The sequence below is a fragment of the Geotrypetes seraphini genome, chromosome 10 (assembly GCF_902459505.1).
Source record: "Geotrypetes seraphini chromosome 10, aGeoSer1.1, whole genome shotgun sequence".
Classification (NCBI taxonomy): domain Eukaryota; kingdom Metazoa; phylum Chordata; class Amphibia; order Gymnophiona; family Dermophiidae; genus Geotrypetes; species Geotrypetes seraphini.
This window is the reverse complement of record NC_047093.1, coordinates 31,034,778-31,061,234: the sequence shown is the minus strand read 5'-3', so window position 1 is coordinate 31,061,234 and position 26,457 is coordinate 31,034,778. Positions and strand designations below refer to the sequence as shown.

The 26,457-nt window shown below is 44.7% G+C and overlaps 1 protein-coding gene across 1 annotated transcript; it reads right to left on the bottom strand.

The window, feature by feature from the left end:
- Nucleotides 1–876: 876 nt before the first annotated feature.
- On the bottom strand, nt 877–23,982 carry GALR2 (galanin receptor 2). Its single transcript, XM_033959968.1, has 2 exons — nt 23,639–23,982; nt 877–1,907 (listed from the first exon to the last, which is right to left on the bottom strand). Exons 1-2 carry the CDS (start codon nt 23,980–23,982, stop codon nt 1,127–1,129), a joined length of 1,125 nt encoding a protein of 374 aa, XP_033815859.1. The 3' UTR covers nt 877–1,126.
- Nucleotides 23,983–26,457: the final 2,475 nt, after the last annotated feature.

Sequence of the window (26,457 nt, the reverse complement as noted above, 5' to 3'; positions counted from 1 at the left end):
GGGAGGAGGGGAGAAGAAAGGGGGAGGAGATGGTACACAGATAGATGGGAAGGGAAGGTGTGGAAAAGCAGATTTTAAGAAAAAAGCAGAAAAATGGAAGAAAGTTGAATGCTAAAGACGGATGTATGGCAGAAAGTGAAGGAGAGAAAAACAGCAAATGGATAAGGTGGCCCTGGATACACAGCAAAGAGCACAGACAGAAGGAAGTGCAGCCAGAAACTGGGAAAGATGGTTTGAAAACCAAAATCTCCAGGCAACAAAGGTAGGGGAAATTATTTTATTTTCAATTTAGTGATTGAATTGTGTCAGTTTTGAGAAAAGACATCTGCTGTCTGTCTATATTTTGCACTGTTCAAGAAGAAATGCATTTGTTTCTATTTCTCTGGGGGTTGTACTGCATGCAGAGTCTTGCATGCAGGAGGAGTGTGTGGCGCAGTGGTTGGCTCTACAGCCTCAGCACCCTGGAGTTGTGGGTTCAAACCCCGCGCTGCTCCTTGTGACCCTGGCAAGTCACTCAGTCCTCCATAGCCCCAGGTACATTAGCTAGATTGTGAGCCCACCGGGACAGATAGGGAAAATGCTTGAGTACCTGATTGTAAAACCGCTTAGATAACCTTGATAGGCGGTATATAAAATCCTAATAAACTTGCATCTTAGGGTTATGTTTGTATATATTAGTACTCTAGTTTCTGATTCTGTATTTGCATAGGGGTTTTCTGTGTTCTGCATGTGTGACCAAGGCCAGGTGTTCTGGTAGGAATGAATGTCGAGAAACATACAGTGTGCTTTGCGTAGTTTAATTTTGTGGTTAACCATTATGTATTGTTAATAAGATTATATTGTGTGTATATATGGGGGCGGGGTCTGGGGAGGAGATTGGGCAGGTCTGGGGCGGAGCTTACGGGCCCCTCCAAACAATAAAAACGTTCCGCTGCCTATGGACTCAAATATTTAGGTGCACAAGTTAATTTCCTTGTACACGTGTTAGCTAGAGACCCAAAAAGGCTCTTCAAATCTTTAAAAACACTATCAAGTTCCTTCCCTTGTGATCTTAATGCCGAAACTATCAGTCATTCTCAGATCAATGCATCAATATTTGTGAAGGCTGCAGATACTGTTGTGTATTTTAGGTGACATTGAAGGTGATGAAACTGTTAGGAATTTTCTGTCCAAGTCGTAGCTGCTCAGGTTCACCCCAATGTTGGGCTGAAATCTGACAGCAGCTAGATGATCTGGCATGGGCCTCGCTAATTTGGGTCACCTCTGTGGACCCAACTTCCAAAGTGCTGACGCCGGTATTGGTGACTTGGACCGCATGAATCTTGTTGGCCACCTTCTTGTGCAAGAGGCAGTTAAAGATCTTCTTGAATCCTTTGCGAAAGTGCTTGGAGACCAAAGCGTAAACGATAGGGTTCACACAAGAGTTTGCGTAGGAAATGACATGGGAGAGAATGCGGAGAGCATAAGTTTTGTGATTCAGGGAGAAACGGCCAAACCAGAAATAGAGGATGACCAGGTGGTGGGGCAGCCAGCAGAGGCAAAAGAGAATAGCCACAATGATGATCATCCGAGTGACCTTGCGCTTGGCTTTCTTGGACTCTGACATGTCTTCAATGGGGTCCACTGCCTTCCAGAGATAGTGGATTGTCCTGGCATAGGTGAGGCTTAGAATCAGTACAGGGATGATGTAGCTGAAGACAAATGTGCAGAGGTCCATGGCTTTGCGCTGGGAGTCCTGCCAACCAGGAAGGCAGACGGTGACGTTGGCTAACTGAAGCTCCTGGTAGTAACTGAGGTAAGGGCCAGAGAAAATGATGGAAAGGCCCCAGACAAGACCAATAGCAGCAAGGGCATTTCTAGGAGTCCTCAACTCTCGAGAGCGTAATGGGTATCGTATTGCCAAGTACCTAGCAGGCAAGAAAAAAAGATGTTTGTCAGTGGCACATGGTGACAAATAACGTTTCAGAAAAGAAACAAAGAATTTTGTATACATCACATTATGTAATGACATTGCATAACTGTTACAAGGTAGGCAAATGAGCGCATGTAACCTGAAACAACCAGAAATTAAAACAGCTAGCATGGACCAAGTCCTAGCTTTAGAGTGGAAACATAGAGTTGAATTCAGATTGATCAAATGGATGTCTCAGTTTTAACATTTTTATTGTGATATTCCACAATAATGGCTGTTTTCCTTCCCCTGATTTCACCAACCCAAAAAGTTTGTGTAGAGGAAACTTCACCCAAAGTAGCACTTCAAATACAGACGGATAGATAGGTAGCTGAGTGCTTCTGGCAGCTGCTGGACTATGCTGGGGGGTTTTTTCCCCCCTTTTTTTGTCAGAGTTGCCAGGCAAGGAAAATAAATGACACTGAGACGCTTGAGCCCTGCTATATCCTTTACTGAGACCTTTAATTTTCAATCAGAGATCTAATGAGACAGCTGCCTGTCTTGACATAGCAATAGTAACAATTCCTTCAGCTTCAGAGGGAAAGCTTTCCAACTACTTGGCTATTAAATCTGTTATTTCAAAATGAACTTCATTAGGAAAGTAATTTCTGTAAATTAGGTTGTTCTTTTGCAAAAAAAAAAAAAAAAAGGAAATGCATGCTTGTAAAAACATTTTAAATGCTATCAAAGTTAGCATACAGTGAGTGCAACTTTTTAATATCTCTGATAACTAATTCCAGTCTGAATGAGTATCAGGACCTAGCTATACACCCTGTACCTCACTTTAATTTATGGATTTGTCGAAACCTGGGTCCGCGTTTTCATCTTTCAGTCTGCCTACTTTCCACATTCTGGTGTATCACTGCCTTGTGATTTATTTTTTAGTGCTCTGAAAATCTTCAGACATTTAACCACTGTGGCACAGTGGTTACAGCTACAGCCTCAGCCCAGATTCAAATTCATGCTGCTCCTTATGACTCAGGGAAAGTCACTTAATCCCACCATTGCCCCAGGTACATTAGATAGATTGTGAGCCCACTGGGACAGAGAGGGAAAATGCTTGAGTACCTGAATAAATTCATGTAACCCATCATGAGCTCCCCTAGGAGAATGGTATAGAAAATTGAATAAATAAATAGCATGAAAATTTTCAGCCTCTGATAACCAGAGCTGGTATTGTGACATCATAATGCCTCATTCCACCAATGCCTAAGAGCCAACCTCATCAGTGATGTCACAATGGCTTGATTGTCCTTTATTGGCGCTCTTTTACTACATTTTGATTTCTAGAGTGGCGCAGTGGTTAAAGCTACAGCCTCCTTGTGACCCTGGGAATGTCACTTAATCTCCTCATTACCCCAGGTACATTAGATCGAGTGTGAGCCCACTGGGACAGAGAGGGAAAATGCTTGAGTACCTGAATAAATTCATGTAACCCATCATGAGCTCATCCTAGGAGAATGGTATAGAAAATTGAATAAATAAATAGCATGAAAATTTTCAGCCTCTGATAACCAGAGCTGGTATTGTGACATCATAATGCCTCATTCCACCAATGCCTAAGAGCCAACCTCATCAGTGATGTCACAATGGCTTGATTGTCCTTTATTGGCGCTCTTTTACTACATTTTGATTTCTAGAGTGGCGCAGTGGTTAAAGCTACAGCCTCCTTGTGACCCTGGGAATGTCACTTAATCTCCTCATTACCCCAGGTACATTAGATCGAGTGTGAGCCCACTGGGACAGAGAGGGAAAATGCTTGAGTACCTGAATAAATTCATGTAACCCATCATGAGCTCATCCTAGGAGAATGGTATAGAAAATTGAATAAATAAATAGCATGAAAATTTTCAGCCTCTGATAACCAGAGCTGGTATTGTGACATCATAATGCCTCATTCCACCAATGCCTAAGAGCCAACCTCATCAGTGATGTCACAATGGCTTGATTGTCCTTTATTGGCGCACTTTTACTACATTTTGATTTCTAGAGTGGCGCAGTGGTTAAAGCTACAGCCGCCATACCCTGACATTGTAGGTTCAAACCCTCACTGCTCCTTGTGACCCTGGGAATGTCACTTAATCTCCTCATTACCCCAGGTACATTAGATCGAGTGTGAGCCCACTGGGACAAACAGAGAAAAATGCTTGAATACCTGCATAAATTCATGTAAACCATTCTGAGCTCCCCTGGGAGAACAGTATAGAAAATTGAATAAATAAATGGCTATGCAGAGTGCATTAATTAAATACTTAACACAACTTTATAGGGATTGGGGTTGAAGCAGATAAAAATATAAATAAGCAAAGGGTAATAAATACATAATATATTCATTTTAGTATAGTCTGCTTATGCTTTATAAGGCAGAATTAATACACAGAATAGAGATCAATTGTTCACTTCTCCTGGGAGATTGAACAGCACAACTATTGCACAAGTGTGCCACCTACTGGTCAAGTTCATGGCGTGACTGCAGTGAGCTAGAAGGAGAAAAGGATGCAAAAATTGGAAAAGCTCAGGGGATCAATGTAGGAAGGTTCATGACTGCAGAGGCCAGTAGGTCATTGACAAAGAACAAAAATAAGATTAGCATAAATGTTTGCAGTCGTACCATATTTGATTCTAAGCCAGGCTTCTACAGCCTCCTACTTTGCTTGGAAAAATAACCAGCAGGCTTATGTTATTAAAATCTTTGCAAAACATGAACTACATTGCTATTACTAAAATAATTCATGGAAAGTTGCTCTAAATTTCCCAGCTTTAGTTATGGTTAAACAAAATGAAATCTAAAAATAAGTCATGGAGCCATCAGTCTCTCTCTGTCTCTCCCTTTCTATCATCTCTCAACAGTCTCTTCTATGGTCATTGCGAATTCTGTACTGCAAGAAAAGTGGTCTAAGGGATATTCCTAACTGCTGACTTATCCAGGCCCAGGTCCAGTTGGAGAGTATGGTGCAGTGCTTAAAGCTAAAGCCTCAGCACCCTGAGGCTGTGAGTTCAAACCCACATTGTATTTCCTTTACACAGTGGAATTGCAAGGAGAGATAGACATTTGTCTTGGGCCTGTCGCCTCTCAATTTCAGTACATGACCTCTCGTCCGAGTCACATTTGACAACGTGAATAACGATACATCTTGCTGGATTTTATCAAATCCTTTTAGTATTTTAAAAATCTCTATCATATCTCCACACATTCTTCTCTTCTCAAGGGTGAACATGCATGAGAGAGATTTGCATACAATGGAGGTGACAGGCATGCAAATCGGCTCCATGCATATTCATTAGGGCTATCCTGAAAACCCGACTGGCTGGTGGTCCTCCAGGACAGGGTTGGGAACCACTGCTCTAAAACACTCATTTTAAACAGGCTGTGGGAAGGAGAATTGAGTTGTGAAGGTGAGGACATCCTCAATCCCCCCTGTATTTTAGCAAAGGCTGGGCCAAACATAGGGGTCCTTTGACTAAGGCGCGCTAATCGATGTAGTGCATGCTTATAAATTATGGATGATTTCCTGAAGGAAAAAGGAATAGAAGTAAGAATTATTAAGATGCGCAGAATGATAGGAAGAAATATCCGTACTAAAGTCACTTTGTTAACAAGGACAATCAGTCTATGATTGCCTTTAAATTATTGCACAGGAAAAATGGAATCAAAAGCTCAGGCTGCATCATTTCATCTGTAGAAGAGCACTCCCTTACCACATACTATGGCCCTCTTTTACTAATCGATTTAGCATGCGCACGCTAATCGGTTGGCGCACCTTAGTAAAAGAGGGGGATCTTTTCCAGATAAGCCCCGCCAAATAGTTAACCCCCGCCACAGTTTTAGCTAACACCATGCTAAGTGAATACTTGGGGAAAGTGATATACAAAGGGGGGCGGAATCCCCCCTAGAACTCCCCCGAGTCATTATTCAAATCATGTGAATAATGTCCTCGGAGGGCTTCAATAGTTTAATAATTTATAAGGTGGCGTGGCTTAAGTCTTCGCCCGTGCACTTTTTGCATTAGTGGTGGGGCTTATCTGGAAAAGACCCAAAGAGGGGGTATATTTTCAATACAACTGACCCGTACATCTCTCTCGCCTCGATAACGATTTTCTTGACCTATTACAGACTCTCTTTCACCTCTCTTAAGTTCAATCATTTTGTACCTCCTTTTAATCTTTTGTAAACCGCAAAGAACTTCACGGTACTGCGGTATATAAACTTTTATTATTATTATTAGCTGTCATGGGCAAATTTCCCAGAAGCTCCCTAGATCTCTAACCCTCAAGGCTGACCCTAGTGGAACAGGCCAGGCTCCCACAAAACCCGGTTCAAGCAGCCTTCCCCTTTCCTCCTTTTACCCAGCTCTCTTGCTGATAGCTCTGCTCTCCCTTCTCTTACCTCATCTCATGGTCTCACACCACTGTGTGACTGCCAAGTGCTCCTGGTGAGGCGCGTGACCTCCGACTCACAAATGGGCCCCAGCTGCTTTGCTGACAGCCACACCTCATCACTCCAGAACCAAGCGTATTATATGGAGAGATGCATGACTGCAACCACGAAGTGAGGCAAGATGAGATGGACGTCACGGCGTTATCACGCAGGCAAGCAGAAGGTCTCATTTTTACACAGTCTTGCAGGGACACTTTTCAAAAAGTAGTGGGATTGCTTATTCACATTTTGATTTAGAAAAAAAATCAGATTGTGAATAATAGGTTGCAGAGTCTGTTGCTCAGGTAGCCCTGCATTTTGCCTTTCAGATTTTGTCTTCTCTGGATTACCGTATTTTCACGCATATAACGCGCATACGTGTATAACACGCATACGCGTATAGCGCGCGGGAACAACGCATTTATGTAAAAAAAATTCTATATAGCACGCACACGCGTATACTGCGCATGCTGCTAAAACCTCCTCCCACCACCCCCACTTACTCCCTCTTTTGGCCCTGCGAACCGGCATCCTCCCCCCCCCCCGCTCGCGTCACCCCCCTCCCCCCACGATCCTACATCCCCCCCAGCACCGCAAAGACATCGCTTACCCCGATTGGGCACCGGCACCAGCACCAATGCACAGGACGTGCCAGTGCCAGTGCCCGAAGATCCTCCCTCGCCTGGGCTGGGCTGGGCGGTGCGATGGAGATCCTCCCTCTTCCCTGTGCTGGGCTGGTCTGGGCTTTGAGCATTTGCGCATGCTCAAAGCCTTCTGGTCTCGCTCTCTCCGAGATTCTGAATCTGGAGGACCACCAGCCAGTCGGGTTTTTGGGATAACCCTAATAAGAACATAAGAAATGCCTTCACCGAATCAGACTCTTGGTCCATCCAGTCTGGTGACCCGCACACGCGGAGGCCCAACTAGGTACTTCCTAATGAAGACCTAGGTGTTCCCAGATGAGACCTTGTTTACCTATATCCCTCAATGTGATTTTCAAGGAGGTATGCATCCAACTTGCCCTTGAATCCTATAAAGGAGGTCTCCGTCACAATCTCCTCCGGGAGAGCGTTCCAAGCGTGCACCACTCGCTGTGCGAAACAGAACTTCCTTACATTTGTCTTGGGCCTGTCGCCTCTCAATTTCAGTACATGACCTCTCGTCCGAGTCACATTTGACAACGTGAATAACGATACATCTTGCTGGAGTTTATCAAATCCTTTTAGTATTTTAAAAGTCTCTATCATATCTCCACGCATTCTTCTCTTCTCAAGGGTGAACATGCATGAGAGAGATTTGCATACAATAGAGGTGACAGGCATGCAAATCTGCTCCATGCATATTCGTTAGGGCTATCCTGAAAACCCGACTGGCTGGTGGTCCTCCAGGACAGGGTTGGGAACCACTGCTCTAAAACACTCATTTTAAACAGGCTATGAGCAGGGGTGTCCAATGTCGGTCCTCGAGGGCTGCAATCCAGTCGGGTTTTCAGGATTTCCCCAATGAATATGTATGAGATCTATTAGCATACAATGAAAGCAGTGCATGCAAATAGATCTCATGCATATTCATTGGGGAAATCCTGAAAACCCGACTGGATTGTGGCCCTCGAGGACCGACATTGGACACCCCTGGGCTATGGGAAGGAGAATTGAGATGTGAAGGTCAGGACATCCTCAATCCCCCCTGTATTTTAGCAAAGGCTGTGCCAAACATAGGGGTCCTTTGACTAAGGCGCGCTAATCAATGTAGTGCGTGCTTATAAATTATGGATGATTTCCTGAAGGAAAAAGGGATAGAATGGTATAGATAGAGGATTACTATACAGGTCCTGGACCTGATGGGCCGTCGCGTGAGCGGACTGCTGGGCATGATGGACCTCTGGTCTGACCCAGCAGAGGCACTGCTTGTGTTCTTATGTTCTTAGCGCACGCTAAATGCTAGGATGCCTGTTATATTCTACGGGCGCCTTAGCATTTAGTGCACGCTAATCTTTAGCATGCACTAAATCGGTTAGTGCACCTGAAGGACCTTGACATGACCTTGAGTTTTTCCTTAACCTAAAGACTGCTTTGTGTTTAATGTTACATATCAGACTTCTCTCATTTCATTGTCTCTGAGCTACAAGCTATGTGCAGTAACCGTAAAAGGACCCCATAGAGCCTTTTATGAGGTATAAAGATGCGTAGGCAGTGGGGAAAATGTGGCACATTGGTTAAAGCTAGAGCCTCAGCATCCTGAGATTGTGGGTACAAAACCCACGCTGCTCCTTGTGACCCTGGACAAGTCACTTAATCCCCCCATTGCCCAGGTACATTAGAAAGATTGCGAGCCCAACAGGAGAGACAGGGAAAAATGCTTGAGTACCTGAATAAATTCATGTAAACTGATCTGAGCTCCTCTTGGAAGAACAGTATAGAAAATTGAATAAATAGATATATGTATATTTTCTGGCCATTAAGAAAAAAATATGGAACAGAGAATGTCCTGAGCTCTCAAATTAGTGCTGCTACAACCAGGAACATGTGTTGCTCCTTATTCAACAGCTGAACTTCCAGGAAACTGCCACTAGGAGGTTAAAGGTGACATTTAGAACTGGATGCCCATGACAGGAGATCATTCCTGCCTCACTAGACAATTGGGGATTCCTAATAAGAGATGAGAGGTGTCCGACAGGGTGGGAGCATCAAGAAGGAGTAGGGAATGGTGGGAGAAGGTATGGCTGATGCCAAGAAAGGCCTGAGGTGTCATCAGGAGCTGGCGCTTGCTTGTGCCTCAAAGCACATGCAAAAGATAATGTGGCTACTTTTCAATCTAGAATAAATACATATAGGGATAATACTAATATATAATTGTGATAATATATTAATTCACTAAGACTACAAACATCACAATATATTCAATATAAATTTTAATAATTAAATAAATAAATAGTGCTCAGACCCGCAACCATCAGTGTTTCAGTGCAATCATGATACACGACATTAGCTGCCTTTAGACCAGGGATCTCAAAGTCCCTCCTCGAGGGCCTCAATCCAGTCGGGTTTTCAGGATTTTCCCAATGAATATGCATTGAAAGCAGTGCATGCGCATAGATCTCAGGCATATTCATTGGGGAAATCCTGAAAACCCGACTGGATTGCGGCCCTCAAGGAGGGACTTTGAGACCCCTGCTTTAGACTATCATAACACTATTCTTGTCTATACCACCAATTAAACTTCCATTTACTTTATACATACAAAAAACTTATCTTTTTTTGGTGGTCAATTCAGTGTGGATGGTCACCCAATCAGCAACTAGACGTTGGAAAGTGCTTGTGCATACTGTAAAAGACTTTAGGAAGCCATGAAACACAAGTCCTCCCTCCGACTCGAGTTTCGCATAACGTGTGCTTCCTCAGGAAAGGATTATCTTAACTCAGCTTCCATGAACGAACTTCATCCAACCTGCTCCGCCAGAGCAGTCCACTAACACTCCTCACAAAGTTAATTCATGTTAATTCTTTGTATGTATAAAATAAATGGAAGTATAATTGGTGGTATAGACAAGAATAGTATTATGATGGTCTAAAGGCAGCTAATGTTGTGTATCATGATTGCACTGAAACACTGACAGTTGCGGGTCTGAGCACTATTTAATTATTAAAATTTATATTGTGATGTTTGTAGTCTTAGTGAATTACTTTTCAATCTAGACATGTCTCTTTGCATGGTAAATTGTGAAGGCTGCCTCTATTTTTAGGAATACTCAAGCCACAGTCCTGACACTTCCCTACCGTGTCTCCTTAAATGCTTGCAAGGGGGGGGGGGTCTGCATTGCAAAAAGTGACTTTCTAAAAATTCTATTAGACTTCTAGAATCTAGATGCTTCTAAAATGTCTCCTAAAAGTACCAAAGGTTAAGATGGTATAATCTTATGGTTTTTACTGATGTATGTAATTTTTTAAGAGGTTCAAACCTGAATTGAGAATGTGATACTGTGAGCTGCTTTGGACAAAGGCGGATTACAAATGCTTTTATGTTCAATTATTTTTTATTGAGTTTTAAGAATAAAATATACATAACAAAAATCTTACAAAGAATATTATCTCAACTCAGTTAATACAATGTGGATATATAAATTTCAAGAAATCAACAATCAATTATCACTAAACTAAACTAATTAAACTAAACCTTAAGTTTATATACCGCATCATCTCCACAGATGTTAAGGAGCTCGGCATGGTTTACAAGAACTTAAAATATAGGAAGAGAAGGAAAAAAAAGGTTTATATGAAGAGAAGAGTAAGGGGGGATAGAATTACATTTTAGTGAAAAGCCACAATACAAACATGGTAAAGTACCTCCCAACACTCCCTCCCCCCCTTCCCCCCTCCTCAACCCACCCCATTCCCAAATATTACTAATACATAGTGCTTCACTTTCTGATTACAAATGTAACGAGTTCACTACAAAACTGCGTGCTCTGACTGATAATTGCTGTATATAAGGTTCCCAGGTCATTCAAAATTTATTATTATTATTTTTTTTAATAAATACATCATTCACCTTTTATTGCCTCTTTTATAGCCACTCACACTTAATATTTTCCCTTGTGGTTACTAGTCGAGATGCATTTTCTTTCTAGTCCCATATGCTATAGGATCACAATTTAAATGCTAAAAAAAATACTGCAAATGATGCTTAAAAGACACAAAAAAGAGCAGTGAAAAGTCTATAAGACTTTCAGGGCAACTCGACATGTCTAATGCACTAGTTGCTGAATATAAGTAATATAATTCAGTGGTACCTCGGTTTGCGAGTAACCCGGTTTGCGAGTGTTTTGCAAGATGAGCAAAACACTCCAGCAAACTTTTGACTCGCAAACCGAGCACTGCCCCGTCAACGAGCACTTACAGGGGATTCCTCTTCCGTCTTCCGGCCAGCCTTCTACATCGGGTGCCTTCCGCAGGTTGGAGGACCTCTGTCTGGGCCTGCGCGGTCGGATGCTGTCCCTCCTGTGCATTGCGTGTGCCGTGCACAGCGTCAATCATCAGCATTGTGCGTGTCGTGCACGGCGTGCAGGTGGGGCGGCGCTCAGCTGCGTGGGCTCGGGTGGGGGCTTTCCAGCATGCGAGGGGCTGGCTGACATGGAGGAGGCATCCCTCTGAAGGCACTGCGAGGTTCTCCGGCGGCTGGCATCCCCCCCCTCCCCGAAGCAGCACTGTGGGGTTCTCCGGCGGCAGGCATCCCCCCCGAAGCGCCACTGTCGGGTTCTTCTTCCGATAACGGACGGAGGAGACAGCGCTGCAGCACCCAGCCCTGACAGGTACAGACCCTGGGTTCTGGAACCAATCGTTGCTGTTGCCACTATTGTCTATGGGGAACTTTGTTTTGATAAACGAGCATTTTGGATTACGAGCATGCTCCTGGAACGGATTATGCTTGTAATCCAAGGTACCACTGTAATATTATAATATGTGATACGAGGAGAAATCAGTGTGAAGGATAAGCGAGGGGAGAAAATTCTCCAGTGCTTTATGCAACATGGTAAAGGTCCAATGACCTCCACCTGCACACCATCATTGGGCCTCTCCCGTGTGCTCAAATCAAATCACACTAATAAATATAATTTTCAATAAGTGATATAAATAAATCACAAAACTAAAGTGCTAAAGTAAAGGCAAGGTAAGTCGCTCTGAAAGTCCCCCAGCCAGCTCCTAGATAAAAAAATATATGACTTAGCTTGAATGTGTAGTTCATAAGACTGGAATCAACGGCAGGGCAGGAATCCCTTGCCAAGTAATCAGGTTCTACCAAGCCCAGTTTCGGAGACTTTAGGTCCCTTCCTCAGGAACCTATTAACAGTCAAAAAGCATCAGTAACATGGCCATAACAGCACGGAGACAAGCCAGCCAGCGGGAAATAGGAGGAGCTAACAGAGCGGGGTGCAAAAACGCACTTAAAAACTGAGCAGGAAAATGACGTCATGAAAAAGAACCAATCATAGCCTCAAAAGAGCAGCCAATAGGCTACACAATAGTATTCCACTCAATGCACTCGTTGAGGCCGTGGGGCGAAACAGTATTCAAGTCAAAAATCCAAAATTGCTCACGTAACTGGATACGAGCAAGTTTGTCTCCTTTAAAGTCCCAAGGTAGTTGCTCAATGATAAACCAGGTGAGATCATAGAAATCATGCCCTTTCTCCAGGCAGTGTGGTACCATACCGGCAGAAGCCGTTGCAGTATTGAGCCAAGTCTTATGTTCTGACAATCTAGTCTTTATTTTGCAGCTAGTTCGACCCACATATAACATATTGCATGGGCAAATAATTATATAAACCACCCATTGAGATAGACAGGTGGTATTCACACTGAGAACATAAGAACATAAGAATTGCCGCTGTCCATCGTGCCAAGCAGTCTGCTCACGTGGCAGCCCTTTGGTCAAAGACCAGCACCCTAACTGAGACTAGCCCTACCTGAGTACGTTCCAGTTCAGCAGAAACTTGTTTAACTTTGTCTTGAATCCCTGAAGAGTGTTTTCCCCTACGACAGCCTCCGGAAGAGTGTTCCAGTTTTCTACCATCCTCTGAGTGAAGAAGAACTTCCTTACGTTTGTACGGATTCTATCCCCTTTCAACTTTAGAGAGTGGCCTCTCGTTCTCCCTACCTTGGAGAGGGTGAACAACCTGTCCTTATCTACTAAGTCTAACCCCTTCAGTACCTTGAATGTTTCGATCATGTCCCCTCTCAATCTCCTCTGTTCGAGAGAGAAAAGGCCCAGTTTCTCTAACCTTTCACTGTACGGCAACTCCTCCAGCCCCTTAACCATCTGAGGTCTCCTCCTATCACATATTATTATATCATTCTATTACTTATATTGAGCAACTAGTGCGTTAGATAGGTCGAGTCGCCCTGAAAGTCTTATAGACTTTTCACTGCTCTTTCTTGTACTATAGGATCAGTCTATCTGTAGAAAAAGAAATGTGACCTTCCTCCTGCTCTCTCATGCAGCAGCTACGAAGGTAAGGGATGCCTTACTGTGGCTTGTTTACAGATGGCATGCGAAAAATGAATAACACAAGTTGAAACTGAACAGCTAAGTTGACCTTGCAGCAATGAAAAAGATCTAGTCATTTTTATTTTTTGGAGAAAAAAAAAAAATTAACAAACACATTAGAGAGGGAAAGTATGCTTATGCAGCTCTGTACCTTGGTTTGTTTCTTTTCCTTTTCCTTTTACAATGACGCTTTAATGATAAGATTATTCGAATGAAATAAACTCGTGCCTTTGGTGAAATACAACTGAAAGCTTTAGAAAGCGTAAAAAAAAGTCCAATACTTCAGCTCTGGTGAGAGCACTTGCTTTTAAGAGGGGTTTTTTTTTTTTCCTTTTCTATATTTAGCTCTCATGCGCAGTCTCTCACCTTTACATTTGTTTGTTTTTTTGCATTGTCTCATTTTCTATGTCCCTTCAATTGAAAGCAGCTTACCTGTTCTATACTATAAATCTTTCTCGTCTGTCTTCCCCCCTTCCCTTGCTTTACATGTCTTTCTCCCATTGTGCGTTTTTTAACTCCCTCACACCCTGTTTTAAATTTTACTTCTATCCTACCCTGGGCAAGTCACGTACAGACCCTTTAATCAAGCCGCACTAGAAGTTTTTAGTGCGAGCCAGCATGGTAAAATGCTCTGACGCTGTGAATATCGGAGCACTTACCTTTGCAGCCTGCACTAAAAACCTCTAGCACAGGGGTGCCCAATACGTCGATCACAGTCGACTAGTAGATCAGGAAGGCAACGCGAGTCGATCGCGGAGCCCATCCTGGGCTCCGTGATAGACTCGTGTTGCCGTCCCGATCTATCGGGCCGATCAGCCTTCCTCTCCCCGACGTCCCCCACCATCGCCCCAAGCTCTCCCTGCAGAAGCGTTGCGCTGACCAGCAATCTGCTCCCCGACGTCAATTCTGATGTCGGAGAGGAAGTTCTAGGCCAGCCAATCACTGCCTGGCTGGCCCGGAACTTCCTCTCCGACATCAGAATTGATGTCGGGGAGCGGATTGCTGGTCAGCTCGATGCTTCTGCAGGGAGAGCTTGGAGCGGCAGTGGCTTGGGGGCCTGTTCCCTGATGGCGGCGGCGGCAAACCTAGTGGCTTGGGGGCCTGTTCCCCGATGGTGGTGGCGGTGGCTAACCTAGTGGCTTGGGGGCCCAATGGTAGTGGCGGCAGTAAATCTAGTGGCTTGGGGGAGGGCATGGTGAAAGAAAGAAAGGGGGCAGGCAGGGAGGCAAAGGAAGAAGGGAAAAAGAAAGAAAGGGGGAACAGGGAGACAGAAAGAAAGGGGGCATAGAGAGAGAAAGAAAGAAGGGGGCAGGGAGAAAGAAGGAAAAAGTTGAGGGAGAGAATGAGGTCTGAAGGAAAGGAAACATACAGGAGGCTGAAAGAAGGGAAGAAATATTGGATGCACAGTCAGAAGAAGAAAGTGCAACCAGAGACTAATGAAATCACCAGACAACAAAGGTAGGAAAAATGATTTTATTTTCAATTTAGTGATCAAAATGTGTCTGTTTTGAGAATTTATATCTGCTGTCTATATTTTGCACTATGGCTCCCTTTTACTAAACCGCAATAGTGGTTTTTAGTGCAGGGAGCCTATGAGCGTTGAGAGGGGCATTCAGCGCAGCTCCTTGCGCTAAAAACTGCTATCGCGGTTTAGTAAAAAGGGAGGGGGTATATTTGTCTATTTTTGTATGATTGTTACTGAGGTGACATTGCATAGAGTCATCTACCTTGACCTCTTTGAAAAACTCTGGAATATGAATGATAAGTAACATTTTCTCTGCCTTTCAGTGTGCTTTGTGGGTTTTTAAAAAATTTTTTATTGTTGGCAGATCATTTTGACTTGGTCATTTTAAAAGTAGCTTGCAAGCCCAAAAAGTGTAGGCACCCCTGCTCTAGCATGTCTTGATAAAATGTGTGTGTGTGGGGGGGGGGGGGGTGTTTAATCCTCCATTGCCCTGGGTACAAAATAAGTACCTGTATACTCATATATGTAAACCGCTTTGAATGCGTAACCACATAAAAGCGGCATACAGGTTCCATTCCCTTCCTCTGATTCTGCTATAATAGTGTTCTGCTTTCACATATATCTGTCTGATGGGCGATATATTCACAACCGTCATAAAGCATGATGAGTCATCTGAATTTCTCAATATGATTACAAAATGCCTCTGAGACTGTGCAGAATAACATTCTATTATACTTTAGAAATTGATTTTGACATTTTCTGGCAAGATGACCGGACATTCATGTAACTCTGGTATATCAAACCTGTATTTTAGCAAATGGCAGGGCCAACTTAAGGGTATTATTATTACCTTTTAAAATAGGTGCCAGTTCTGTGGGTGCTTAAGCGCCCCCCACATTATTGATAAAGTTCCTTCAATGTGCCTAGAGACATTTTGTTGAGTTTGGCACTACAAGCATTGTGAAGTGGACTTTATACGACAGAAAGAGGGACATGAATTAGACTCCCACCCCCTCCACCCCTTTTACTAAACCACAGTAGAGGTTACTGGCGCGGCCCAGAGTGCTAAATGCTCCGATGCTGCTCGGATACTCAAGGCCCCGCAGTGGCCCAGCATAGAACATCGGCGGCAGGCTCTTTCAGCACCGGCACATGTATGGTAAGCACAATGCCGGTCAGTGGGGGTGGGGTGGGGAAGGAGGTGGACAGCAGCACCGATCATCTTGAGCGCAAAGGGAGGAGAGCAGCGCCAGTGCCCTAGGGGGGAGTTTGGAGTGGAGGGTAGCAGCGACGGTGGCCTGGGGGAGAGTTTGGAGTGGAGGGTAGCAGCGACAGTGGCCTTGGATGGGGGGGGAGGGTTTGGATCAGTGGTGTAGCAAGGGTGAGAGGTACCCGGGACAGTGGTGCCCCTCCCCCACCATCTGCTCCTTCCCCACCCCCTCCTGCCACGTGCATGTGCCCCTTCCCTTCTCCAAACTTCAATGTTCCTGGGGCCAACAGCAACCCCAACCTGCTGCTCATGCCAGTGTCGCCTCTTCCTCGAATGTCACATCCTAGGCGCAGGTCCAGGAAGTGATGTCAGAGGAAAAGCCGGAGCTGGCGCAAGCAGCATGTTGGAGTCGTTGCACATGCTGGGAGCATTAAAGAGGTCCAGAGCATGCGCAGTAGTGGGGAGGATGGGGGTGGAGAGGAGAAAGGGTGCTGGCGCCCGGGGCGTACCGCCTCCCCCCTTACTACGCCACTGGTTTGGAGTGGAGGGTAGCAGTGAAGGTGGTCTCAGGGAGGGATTTTTTTTTTGCCAGTTGGTTGAGAGTGCTGGTTAACTGGGACTCTACTGTATATAAATAATTAATAAACTTGGAAACTTGGATACCCACAATTTCGGGCCCATTATTGAGAAAGAGCCATAGTGAGTTACTGCATGTTGAATTTACCATAAATCTGGTATCGCCACCGTTTTCTCCTTATTCGCTCTCAAAGCTCATCTGACTATACATTTACCCCTCCATATTCGCGGTTTCGCGGCCCGCAGTTTCGGTTATTTGCGTTTATTTTCAAAGGCCCCTCCCCCAAATTTACATCACAGGAAATCACTGCTACCATCTGTATTTTCTTCACTGGAACAGGTCAGGTTATTTGCGGTTTGGGGTCTTCTTTTTTGGGTTTTTTTTACAGAAAAACTGCAAATAATATACAAAAAGTTATTTGCGGTTTTTCTCTATTCGCTGCCTTGCTGTTCCCCTATCAACGCGAATACGGAGGCGGAAGTGTATATAAGTGGATGGAATTCCTCAAAAATGCTGCAGCAACACAGTGCAAATTCTGATAGACCCAACATAATACTTTATACTGCACATGAAATTGTACTGGAAGCCTGTGTAATTGTTTTAACCCAGGCATCACGTGATGATATAGTACACCGTCAAAAGCGTGGAGGACAACGGTGTGCCGACAATCCCGTGCCGACATTTGAGCGCCGGACAAATGCGTGCCATCACTTCGGCCGCTTTGAGGCCTTCTGTTTTATACTCTGAGGGGGGCCGTGGGAGGACTTAGAACTCCTCGTGCTCCTGTTAGGGGGGGTTGGGACTGAAAACTCCCGTTCTCCTTCTCGTTTTCGCTCTTCGGGAGTTTTCAGTATAGTAAGGGGGTTTCCCCCACCGCACCCCCCACACCCCCCCAATGGGAGTGCGAAGACTTATAAGTGTAGTGGGGGGTTCCCACACACACACCCCGTAAGAGCGCAAAAGGGAAGGCCTCAAAGCAGGGGAAGCGGCAGTGTGAGATTGTCGGCACGCCGTTGTCCTTCGCAGTTTTGATGTGTCACCGATGATATTTACCCAATCCTCCAATCACACTAGCTGCAGAATTCAAGTACAGGGCGTTGCAAAAATCAGTTCTTGATAAAGCTGGACTTTGAACCACAACTCAAAAGGCATTTGCAGATAATAATTTTCGAAAAGGACATCTAAGTCCGACTTGGACATTTCCCGCAAAATGTCCAAATTCAGAGGTTGAGAAATGTCCATTTTTGAAACCGCTGGACATCCAAAATATTTTTTTTGAAAATCATCTACTTGGACGTCTTGGCTACCAGGACATCCAATCTTAGGATCCCTAAATTTATTCCCCATTTTTGACCACTGAACCATCCAGACCTAGACCATTTGAATTTGGGAGGAGCCAGCATTATAATAGATTGGCCACATAGACATACCAAGAGAACAGTGGGGCATCTTAGAGGGCACTGCTGTGAACTTCATATAAAGGGTGTCACCATAACTCCCATATAATATATGGTGAGCCCTCCCAAACTCCCCTCAAACCTACTATACCCACCTGTCTATCACCCCAAGAATCCTTACGGCTGCAGGTAGCACCTATATGGCAGTATAGTAGGATTTTGGTGGCCTCACACTTTCCACAATAAATGTACTGATTAGAGGGGCCTATGGGCTTGGCTCCTACGCTCTATGGCTCATTAGCCCATCCACCAGGCTACTTAAGACATCTGTGTGATGCTGTACTAACCTTTCCCATACCAGATGCTGCAGTTCTAGAGACAGGTATGTACTGCTTCTTTCATATTTTGAGGGGGGGGCTAGAGATCACTGGGAGAGTGTTGGGGGTCATGACTTAATCCTTCCAGTGGTCCTTCTAGTCAGTTTGGGTACTTTTCTGACACTTAGACGCTTTGAGAACAGCTCTAGGATGTTTTGAGAAAGGTTCAGTTATAGATTCAGGACGCCCAAGTCTAAGCATTCCTAAAACACACCCATAACATGCCACCCGATATGCCCCCTGGATCTTTGTAAGACATCTAGAAAGACGGTTTCAAAAATCGGCACTTGGACGTCCCAGCAAGTAGGATGTCCAAGTGCTGACTTACAGTGGCATAGCAAGGGTGAGAGGTGCCCAGGGCGGTGGAGCCCCTCCCCTTGTCTCCACCCCCTGCTCCTTCCTCGCTCCCGCCGGCCGCGCACACCTCCTTCCCTTCCTCATGCCTCTAGTTGAAATTCTTGCTCACGTTGGTCAACCATGTGCTCCTTGCGACCCCGTTGGCTCTCCCTCTGATGCCACTTCCTCTACACAGCACCCGGAAGTGATGTCAGTGGGAGAGCCAATGGGGGTCACCAAGAGCACATTGTTGACCGCCGCGATCATCAACTTCAACTAGAGGCATGCGGAGGGGGGGGGATGGGAAGAGGCTGGGGGGCAGAGAGGAGGAAGGGTGTCGGCGCCCCCAACAACATGGCACCCGGGGCAGACTGCCCCCTCGCCCCCCCCTTACTACGCCATTGCCGACTTATGACGTTTTTTTTAGAAGTCTTTATTTTAAACTTTGTAATCAATTTCAAATAATGCAAAGAAACCTGAATCACTTTCTCAACTTGTTTTCGAAATGACAAAGTCTCATCTAGACTAGAGAGAATAACATTATCTGGAGGGTTAAAACATTGACATGGAGGCAGAAATCCCAAACCTCTTGGGTCTTACAGATCGATGTAATAAATTGCCCTTAAACTGCCAATAACAGAAGAGAAAATAAAAACGTAGATTACTAGCAAATGCAAACTAAGTTGATGTGCTCTGTTTATGCTTTTTTAATGCCCGTTACCTTTATTTACTTAAAATATAGCCCGCACCATCCACAGTTTTGAGTTAACATAAGAACATAAGAACATAAGAACTGCCATCTCCGGATCAGACCTTTGGTCCATCAAGTCCGGCGATCCGCGCACGCGGAGGCCCTGCCAGGTGTACCCTGGCGTAATTTATAGTCCATCATATCTTTATATGCCTCTCTTAAGGAGATATGCATCTAGTTTGCTCTTGAAGCCTAGGACGGTCGATTCCGCAATAATCTCCTCTGGGAGGGCATTCCAGGCGTCAACCACTCTCTGAGTGAAGCAGAACTTCCTGACATTAGTCCTGAACCTGTCCCCCCTTAGCTTCATTTCATGTCCTCTAGTCCGTGTCAAATTGGACAATGTAAATAATCTTCTCTGCTCTATTTTGTCGATTCCTTTCAGTATTTTGAAGGTCTCGATCATATCCCCACGCAGTCTCCTTTTCTCTAGGGAGAACAATCCTAGTGTTATGTCTATCCTCGTATTCCAGTTTCTCCATACCCTTCACCAGTTTTGTTGCTCGTCTCTGCACCCTCTCCAGCAGTTTTATATCCTTCTTTAGGTTGGGAGACCAATGTTGGACGCAGTATTCCAAGTGTGGTCTGACCATTGCCCTATAAAGCGGCATTATAACTTTCTCCGATCTACTCGAGATTCCTTTCTTTATCATGCCCAACATTCTATTTGCCTTCTTTGCCGCTGCCGCGCATTGTGCCGACGGCTTCAGGGTCCTATCTATCAGTACACCCAGGTCCTTTTCTTGTTCACTCTTCCCCAGAGTTGCACCTGACATTGTATACTCGTTTTTATCACGCGTACTTTAATTTTTGCACAGAGTTACTGAAATATAAAATTATGCAAAAAACTCATTACCTATGAATGCAAAAGTAAAGTGGACGTGGTGATAACTTAGTAGATGTTTGGTTGCGGTTTTTGTAATAAAGTTGGAAGATAAAGAATGTACAGACTTCACCTTCTGGGCTCATTTCCATAGCCTCTGTGTTAAATGCCAGTTAACCCATTTATGATGTTCAATACAGGTTAGTAAACATACATTGGTCTCAGGTGAATTCATTCACTTCTGTGTGTCTATTTTCTCTCCTAGGAAATCTATTATGTCACCATGAAACTTGTTTATAAATAGGAATAAAACTTCCTGTAACTTTCTTTACACATGAATTATTGATTTTGCTTAGCTTTTTTTCTCCTAACCTTTCCTAAAATACACCGTATAATTGGAGATTTGGGATTGATTTCAGTTATATATCGGTCACCTTAAAAACAATGGCAGATGAATCCGGACTCAACACAACCTGTTCAGAAACATCTCATTAGCTTCTCACACCAGTGGCATAGTAGGTCCACCCTGGGCACCGGCACCAATCCTCCTCTCCACCCCCACTCCTTCCCTGCCCCTTCCCACTACTGTGCTTGCATGCCCCTCCCCTTGTACCGCTTCGACATTTGTGGTATAAGCAACAACCCCAACCTGCTCCAGCATCAGCTCTTCCTCTGATGTCACTTCCTGGACCCACACCTAGGAAGTGATGTCAGAGGAAGAGCCAGCGCTGGTGTCAGCAGCAGGTTGGAGTTGCATCTCATGCAGCAAATGTTAAAAAGGTACGGGCAAAGGGAAGGGGTGTCACCGTCCCAGGGGCCTCTCACCCTCGCTATGCCACTGGCTTACACTTAACAATAGGGAAAGGGGATGGGACTTGAAATACCACCTTTCTGTGGTTCCAATCAAAGTAGCTTGCATATTATATAAAAGCACTTATTTTGTACCTGGGGCAGTGGAAGGTTAAGTGACTTGCGTAGAGTCACAAGCAGGGCAGGATTAAAGCATAGGCAAACTAGGTATGGACCTAGGGCACAAATATTTAGGAGGGCCCTCTCAAATGTGTAAGTCAAGGCAGAGTTTTGCCCTGGTACGTTAACTGCTGCCACAGAGAAGAGAATCTGGAGGGCACAGAGCCAGGGTAGGATTAATTTGTCGAGGGCCCCTAGGCACACAAGTACACTGGGCCCCCCTGCCCCTCCCTACCCCACCATGCACCCAGGTGGAAACAGGAAGCTGCATCAGAGGGAAGCTTTGGGCAAGCAGCACCGCTTACACAATTACAGTTCCCGTTGCCTTTCTTACTCGCGTTGCTTGCTTGTCTTACTTTCCGTCGATGGGGGTGGGGCCCGTGTTGCCGATCGGGGGGGGGGACTCACGTTGCTGATCGATACAGGAAGGGCCCATTGCTGTTTGGAAAAAACAATGATGATGCCCTCCTTCATCAGGCCCCCCTGACCATTTCGGACCCTAGGCACGTGCCTACTTAGCCTATTGGTTAATCCTACCCTGCACAGAGCCATTGTTCATCAGGTCTGTCTATTCTTCCTCACTCCCTGTGTACTGCCTCCTAGTCAGCAGGGGGAGCCAGCGAGCAAGGCCTCTTAACTGCTGTTTCTTCCTCTGCCAGTTTTCCTCTGTAGTCAGAATCATGCAAGGCTCCATTTGTGGGAGCTTTAAAATATATTTAAATGACAATGAGGGGCCCCAACATACCTGTTTGCCTAGGGCCCAACAAAGAGTCCTGCCCTGGTCACAAGGAGCTGCAGTGGGAACTGAACCCAGTTCCCTAGGGTCACAAGCCACTGCTAACCACTAGGCTACTCCTCCACTCAATTTGAACACGCTATGTTTATTTCATCAAAGAGAACAGCAGTGGGCTGTACAGTCCTTCAGTACTTAGGAAACATAAGCGCAGTCACTGTAAAATCTCCCTCTTTTCTAGCACAATTGTCTTTTTTTCTGTGTCCTACTTACTACTAATAATAATTATTTCTATAGCGCTACTAGACGCGCACAGCGCTGCACAGAGTCACAAAGAAGAAGAAACAGTCCCTGCTCGAAAGAGCTTACAAACTAAACAGACAAGACAGACAAACAAGATGTCATGGATACAGTTACGGGGGACGGTTAATCAGCGGGCTGGGTTGGAGGGCAGAGGGGAGTACAAGACAATCAAGCCATTGTGACATCACTGATGAGGTTGGCTCTAATTGGTGGAATGAGGCATTATGACATCACAATCTCAGCTCTGCTTCCCAAAGACTGAAACTCTTCACACTACTACTACTACTACTACTATTAATTATTTCTATAGCGCTACCGGACACATGCAGCACTGTACAGAGTAACAAAGAGTAAGAAAACAGTCCTTGCTCGAAAGAGCTTACGATCTAAACAGACAAGACAGACAAAACAGGATGCCATGGATACAGTTAAGGGGAACGGTTAATCAGCGGGCTGGGTTGGAGGGCAGAGGAGTAGGGTTAAGGATTGAAGGCTATATCAAAAAGGTGGGTTTTCAGTCTGCTTTTAAACAGCTGACTGAACTTAGTCTCTGGTACACTTCATCACACATCTGTTTCCTCTCTTCATTTTGCTAGACCTTTAGCCTTTTCAGTATACAAAAATATAATTATATTTCTTTTTGTGTCTGATTTTGGGTTGTTGTTTTTTTTAGCAATTTTCTCCCTCACCCCTTAATTTGATATCTCAACAGCAAATCTAAAGCTATCAAGTACCAACATTGGAGCCAGTTCTGTGGATGCTATGAGTGCATGAGTTCCCTTCCCCCCCCCCCCCCCCCGATATCGAACACACTTTTTGACTGTATCCAGAGAGGGGTACTTCCCACTGGGTGTGGCACCCCCAATCATTGTGAAAAGTTGGTGCCTAGGAGTACCAAGAGATTCAATTTGGGGCTTTGGCATGTCAAAGCTTACATTCAAAGCAGTGGCCACTGGAGGATTAAATGACTAGCCCAGGGTCACAAGGAGCAGCATCGGGATTTGCTCTCATAACCTCTGGGGACAGAGGCAACAGCTCAACCAGTGTGCCGCAGCCCTTCGTGCCAGGACATGCAAAAGAAAGATACAAAAGTTCCCAATTGTAAAGCTAGGATGCCTTTGCAAAAGGCTCTTTGGCACAGTGTTAGATTCAGAAGACTGAAATCGTGCCCGTACCCATTCTCCCCAGTGAAGTCCACTCCCGTGTGTGCTAAGCAAATCCATTTGGCAACATTACCCCCGGGAGAGAAAGTTCTAGGCAGACCGAGACAGAAGATCCGGACTTACCTGTCCAAGGACACCGTGGCCAGGGTGAAGCTGCTGGCGTACATGGTCAGATAGATGACGAAGTGCACGGCTTTGCACACGAAGGGTCCGAAGACCCAGCTGTCCAGGACGTAGATGGTAGCCTGGAAAGGCACGCAGAAGAGGATGAAGCAGAGGTCGGCCACGCCGAGGTTGAGGATGAACAGGTTGGTGGTGTTGTTGACCTTGCCGTTCCGCAGCAGCACCGCCAGCACCAAGCTGTTGCCCACCATGCCCACCAAGAAGATGGCCGAGTACACCAGCGGGATGAGCACCGGCTCCAGGTCGTAGCCCTCACTCGAGCCTGCAGGGGCGGACCGGTTCATTCTTTCCAACACTTTCCTTCTTGTACCCCCACCAAAATCAAGCAAAAAAAAACCCACAAGAACCCCAAAACAAAGGCAGAGACACCGACCAGATCAAACAGCTCTCATCTAAGCAAAAGATCCTTCAGAGAACTGGCAGGTTGCAGAGACATCCTCCAGCCTTTTCTTAACGCCTGGCATCTCTTCTGCACCCAGAAACTCTCTCCCCACTGTCTAAAGCTGTCCCTTCCTTTCCAAGAAACTTCCTTTGCCTCTGCTGCTGTAAAGGCGCTTTCCCCTGCAAAGCAGGCTGGATTCCCGAGTCTCCTTTTTTTTGAACTGATGAATTTTATAGCTTGTTCTTTTAAAAACTCAGTGTACAACATATACGTATATTCTATGAACACTAGACGCTTGCGAGGCTCGCTATCCTTTCTCTTCCCTCCGTACGAGTTTGCAACTCCTTAAACAGACGTCTAGCGGTGGAGCTTTAAAACTGTCCCCAATAAACTTGCTGTCTTTCCAGTGATCGCTTTTTTTGTAAAAAAAAAAAAAAAAAAAATCATCTGGCTAATGAAAAAAATTTATTAATAAACTTCTGCCAGTTCTCTTCCGTATCGGAGCCCTGATGATTTGTGCTCGGGAATATTTGCGAAAATAAATAGATCAGAGGAGCTTCTCGTTTCCAGGGAGATGAAAAGCTAAAATAAAATTAATGGTGTCCATAGAAACCGAATCCCCCCCCCCTCTGAACCTATTCATTTCTCCTTACGTCAGCTAATTTCAGAAAACACAGAAGTTGATCTTTCCTGGCATGGGGAGTTGGAGTTGTAAATTGAATTGTGTTTTAAATCCAACAATTGCAGGCTCCCACTCCAACAAATTGCCCATGACAAGCTGTTTTTTAACAGATATGCTTTGCTCTGGAAGAAGTCTGAAGAGCTGTGGAAGAATTGATGAGAAAAGAGTTGGACAAAGGCTTTTGGCGAATATTTTTATGTGGAGAAGCTTTTTCTTAAGTAGCTGAGGAGCACTAACAGGAAGTGGTAAAGGCAAGATGAGCAATTTCATATTATATGTTTCGATGTTATTGTTTGTCATTTAATGTTACTTGTATTTTATGCACCAGGGGGTGTTGAAAAGTTCTCAGCCCAGCCAAGAAGAGAATGACAGTGGATATGGTTCAATGAATGATCTGAAATAATGTTAAAAAAAAAAAACCAACCCATAGAATTTCGTTTTTTGCAAATTGGCACTTAAATAAGATAACACTCTTTTCAGCTACAGTGGCAACGTAAAGCTCAGAATTTAGGAAGTTGGTTGTTTGGGCTGAGAACTTTTCAGCCCCCTTTGTAAGTGGTCTAAAAACTTTTTTAAATAAATAAAAGAGCGTGTTTTGGTTTTGAGACAGGTGTGTTTAATACAGAAACCTTTTGATTAGAACCACAAGTGATCCCGATTGTTAAATGAACTTATTTTGTATCACTACCCCTCAAGATGAAAGAACTAGGTCAGGGGTGTCAAAGTCCCTCCTCGAGGGCAATCCAGTCGGGTTTTCAGGATTTCCCCAATGAATATGCATGAGATCTCTGTGCAAGCACTGCTTTCATTGTATGCTAATAGATCTCATGCATATTCATTGGGGAAATCCTGAAAACCCGACTGGATTGCGGCCCTCGAGGAGGGACTTTGACAACCCTGAACTAGGGAAATCTAAGCCCATCTGATTTACATACCTTAGCCAAGGTTGATTTACCCACACATAAATGCCAATCTTGCCTCATTCCACCCATTCTCCAAACCCTACGTATTTTGTTACAGAAAAGCATTATCCAGTCAGTATTTAGACCACAATCAACATTTCTTTTCAAACACCAGCTGCAGCATTTAAATATTTGATGTATATTCAATACCTCTATCTGTAGAGGTGGCAGTGCTGAACTTACCTATACAAGGGGCTGCTGAAAAGTTCTCAGCCTAACCAAGATGAAAATGATGTGGAGCCATGAAACTTACAAGTTATTCCACACTGTTCCTGACACTTTTCCTTTCAATGAGGCTAATGCATCTAGTTAGTACATGGGCACATACCTAGCCATTGTGACGTCACTGATAAGGTTGGCTCTTAGGCATTGGTGGAATGAGGCATTATGACATCACAATATGAGGGGCTGCTGAAGAGTTCTCAGCCCAACCAAGAAGAGAATGATGTGGAGCCATGAAACTTACCATTTATTCCACACTTTTCATTTCAATGAGGCAAATGCATCTAGTAAATGGGCACAAGCATAGGGATACCACGCCATTGTGACATCACCAATGAGGTTGGCTCTTAGGCATTGGAGGAATGAGGCATTATGACATCACAATAGGAGGGGCCTGCTGAAAAGTTCTCAGCCCAACTAGTAAATGGGCACAAACATAGGGAAACCAAGCCACTGTGCAATCACCGATGAGATTGGCTCTTAGACATTGGTGGAATGAGACATTATGACA

Coding starts and splice junctions, on each gene's coding strand:
- GALR2 (XM_033959968.1), bottom strand. CDS start 23,982: ATGAACCGGTCCGCCCCTGCAGGCTCGAGTGAGGGCTACGACCTGGAG. Junction 1,908..23,638: donor GCCACGGTGTCCTTGGACAG/GTAAGTCCGGAT, acceptor CTTGCCTGCTAG/GTACTTGGCAATACGATACC.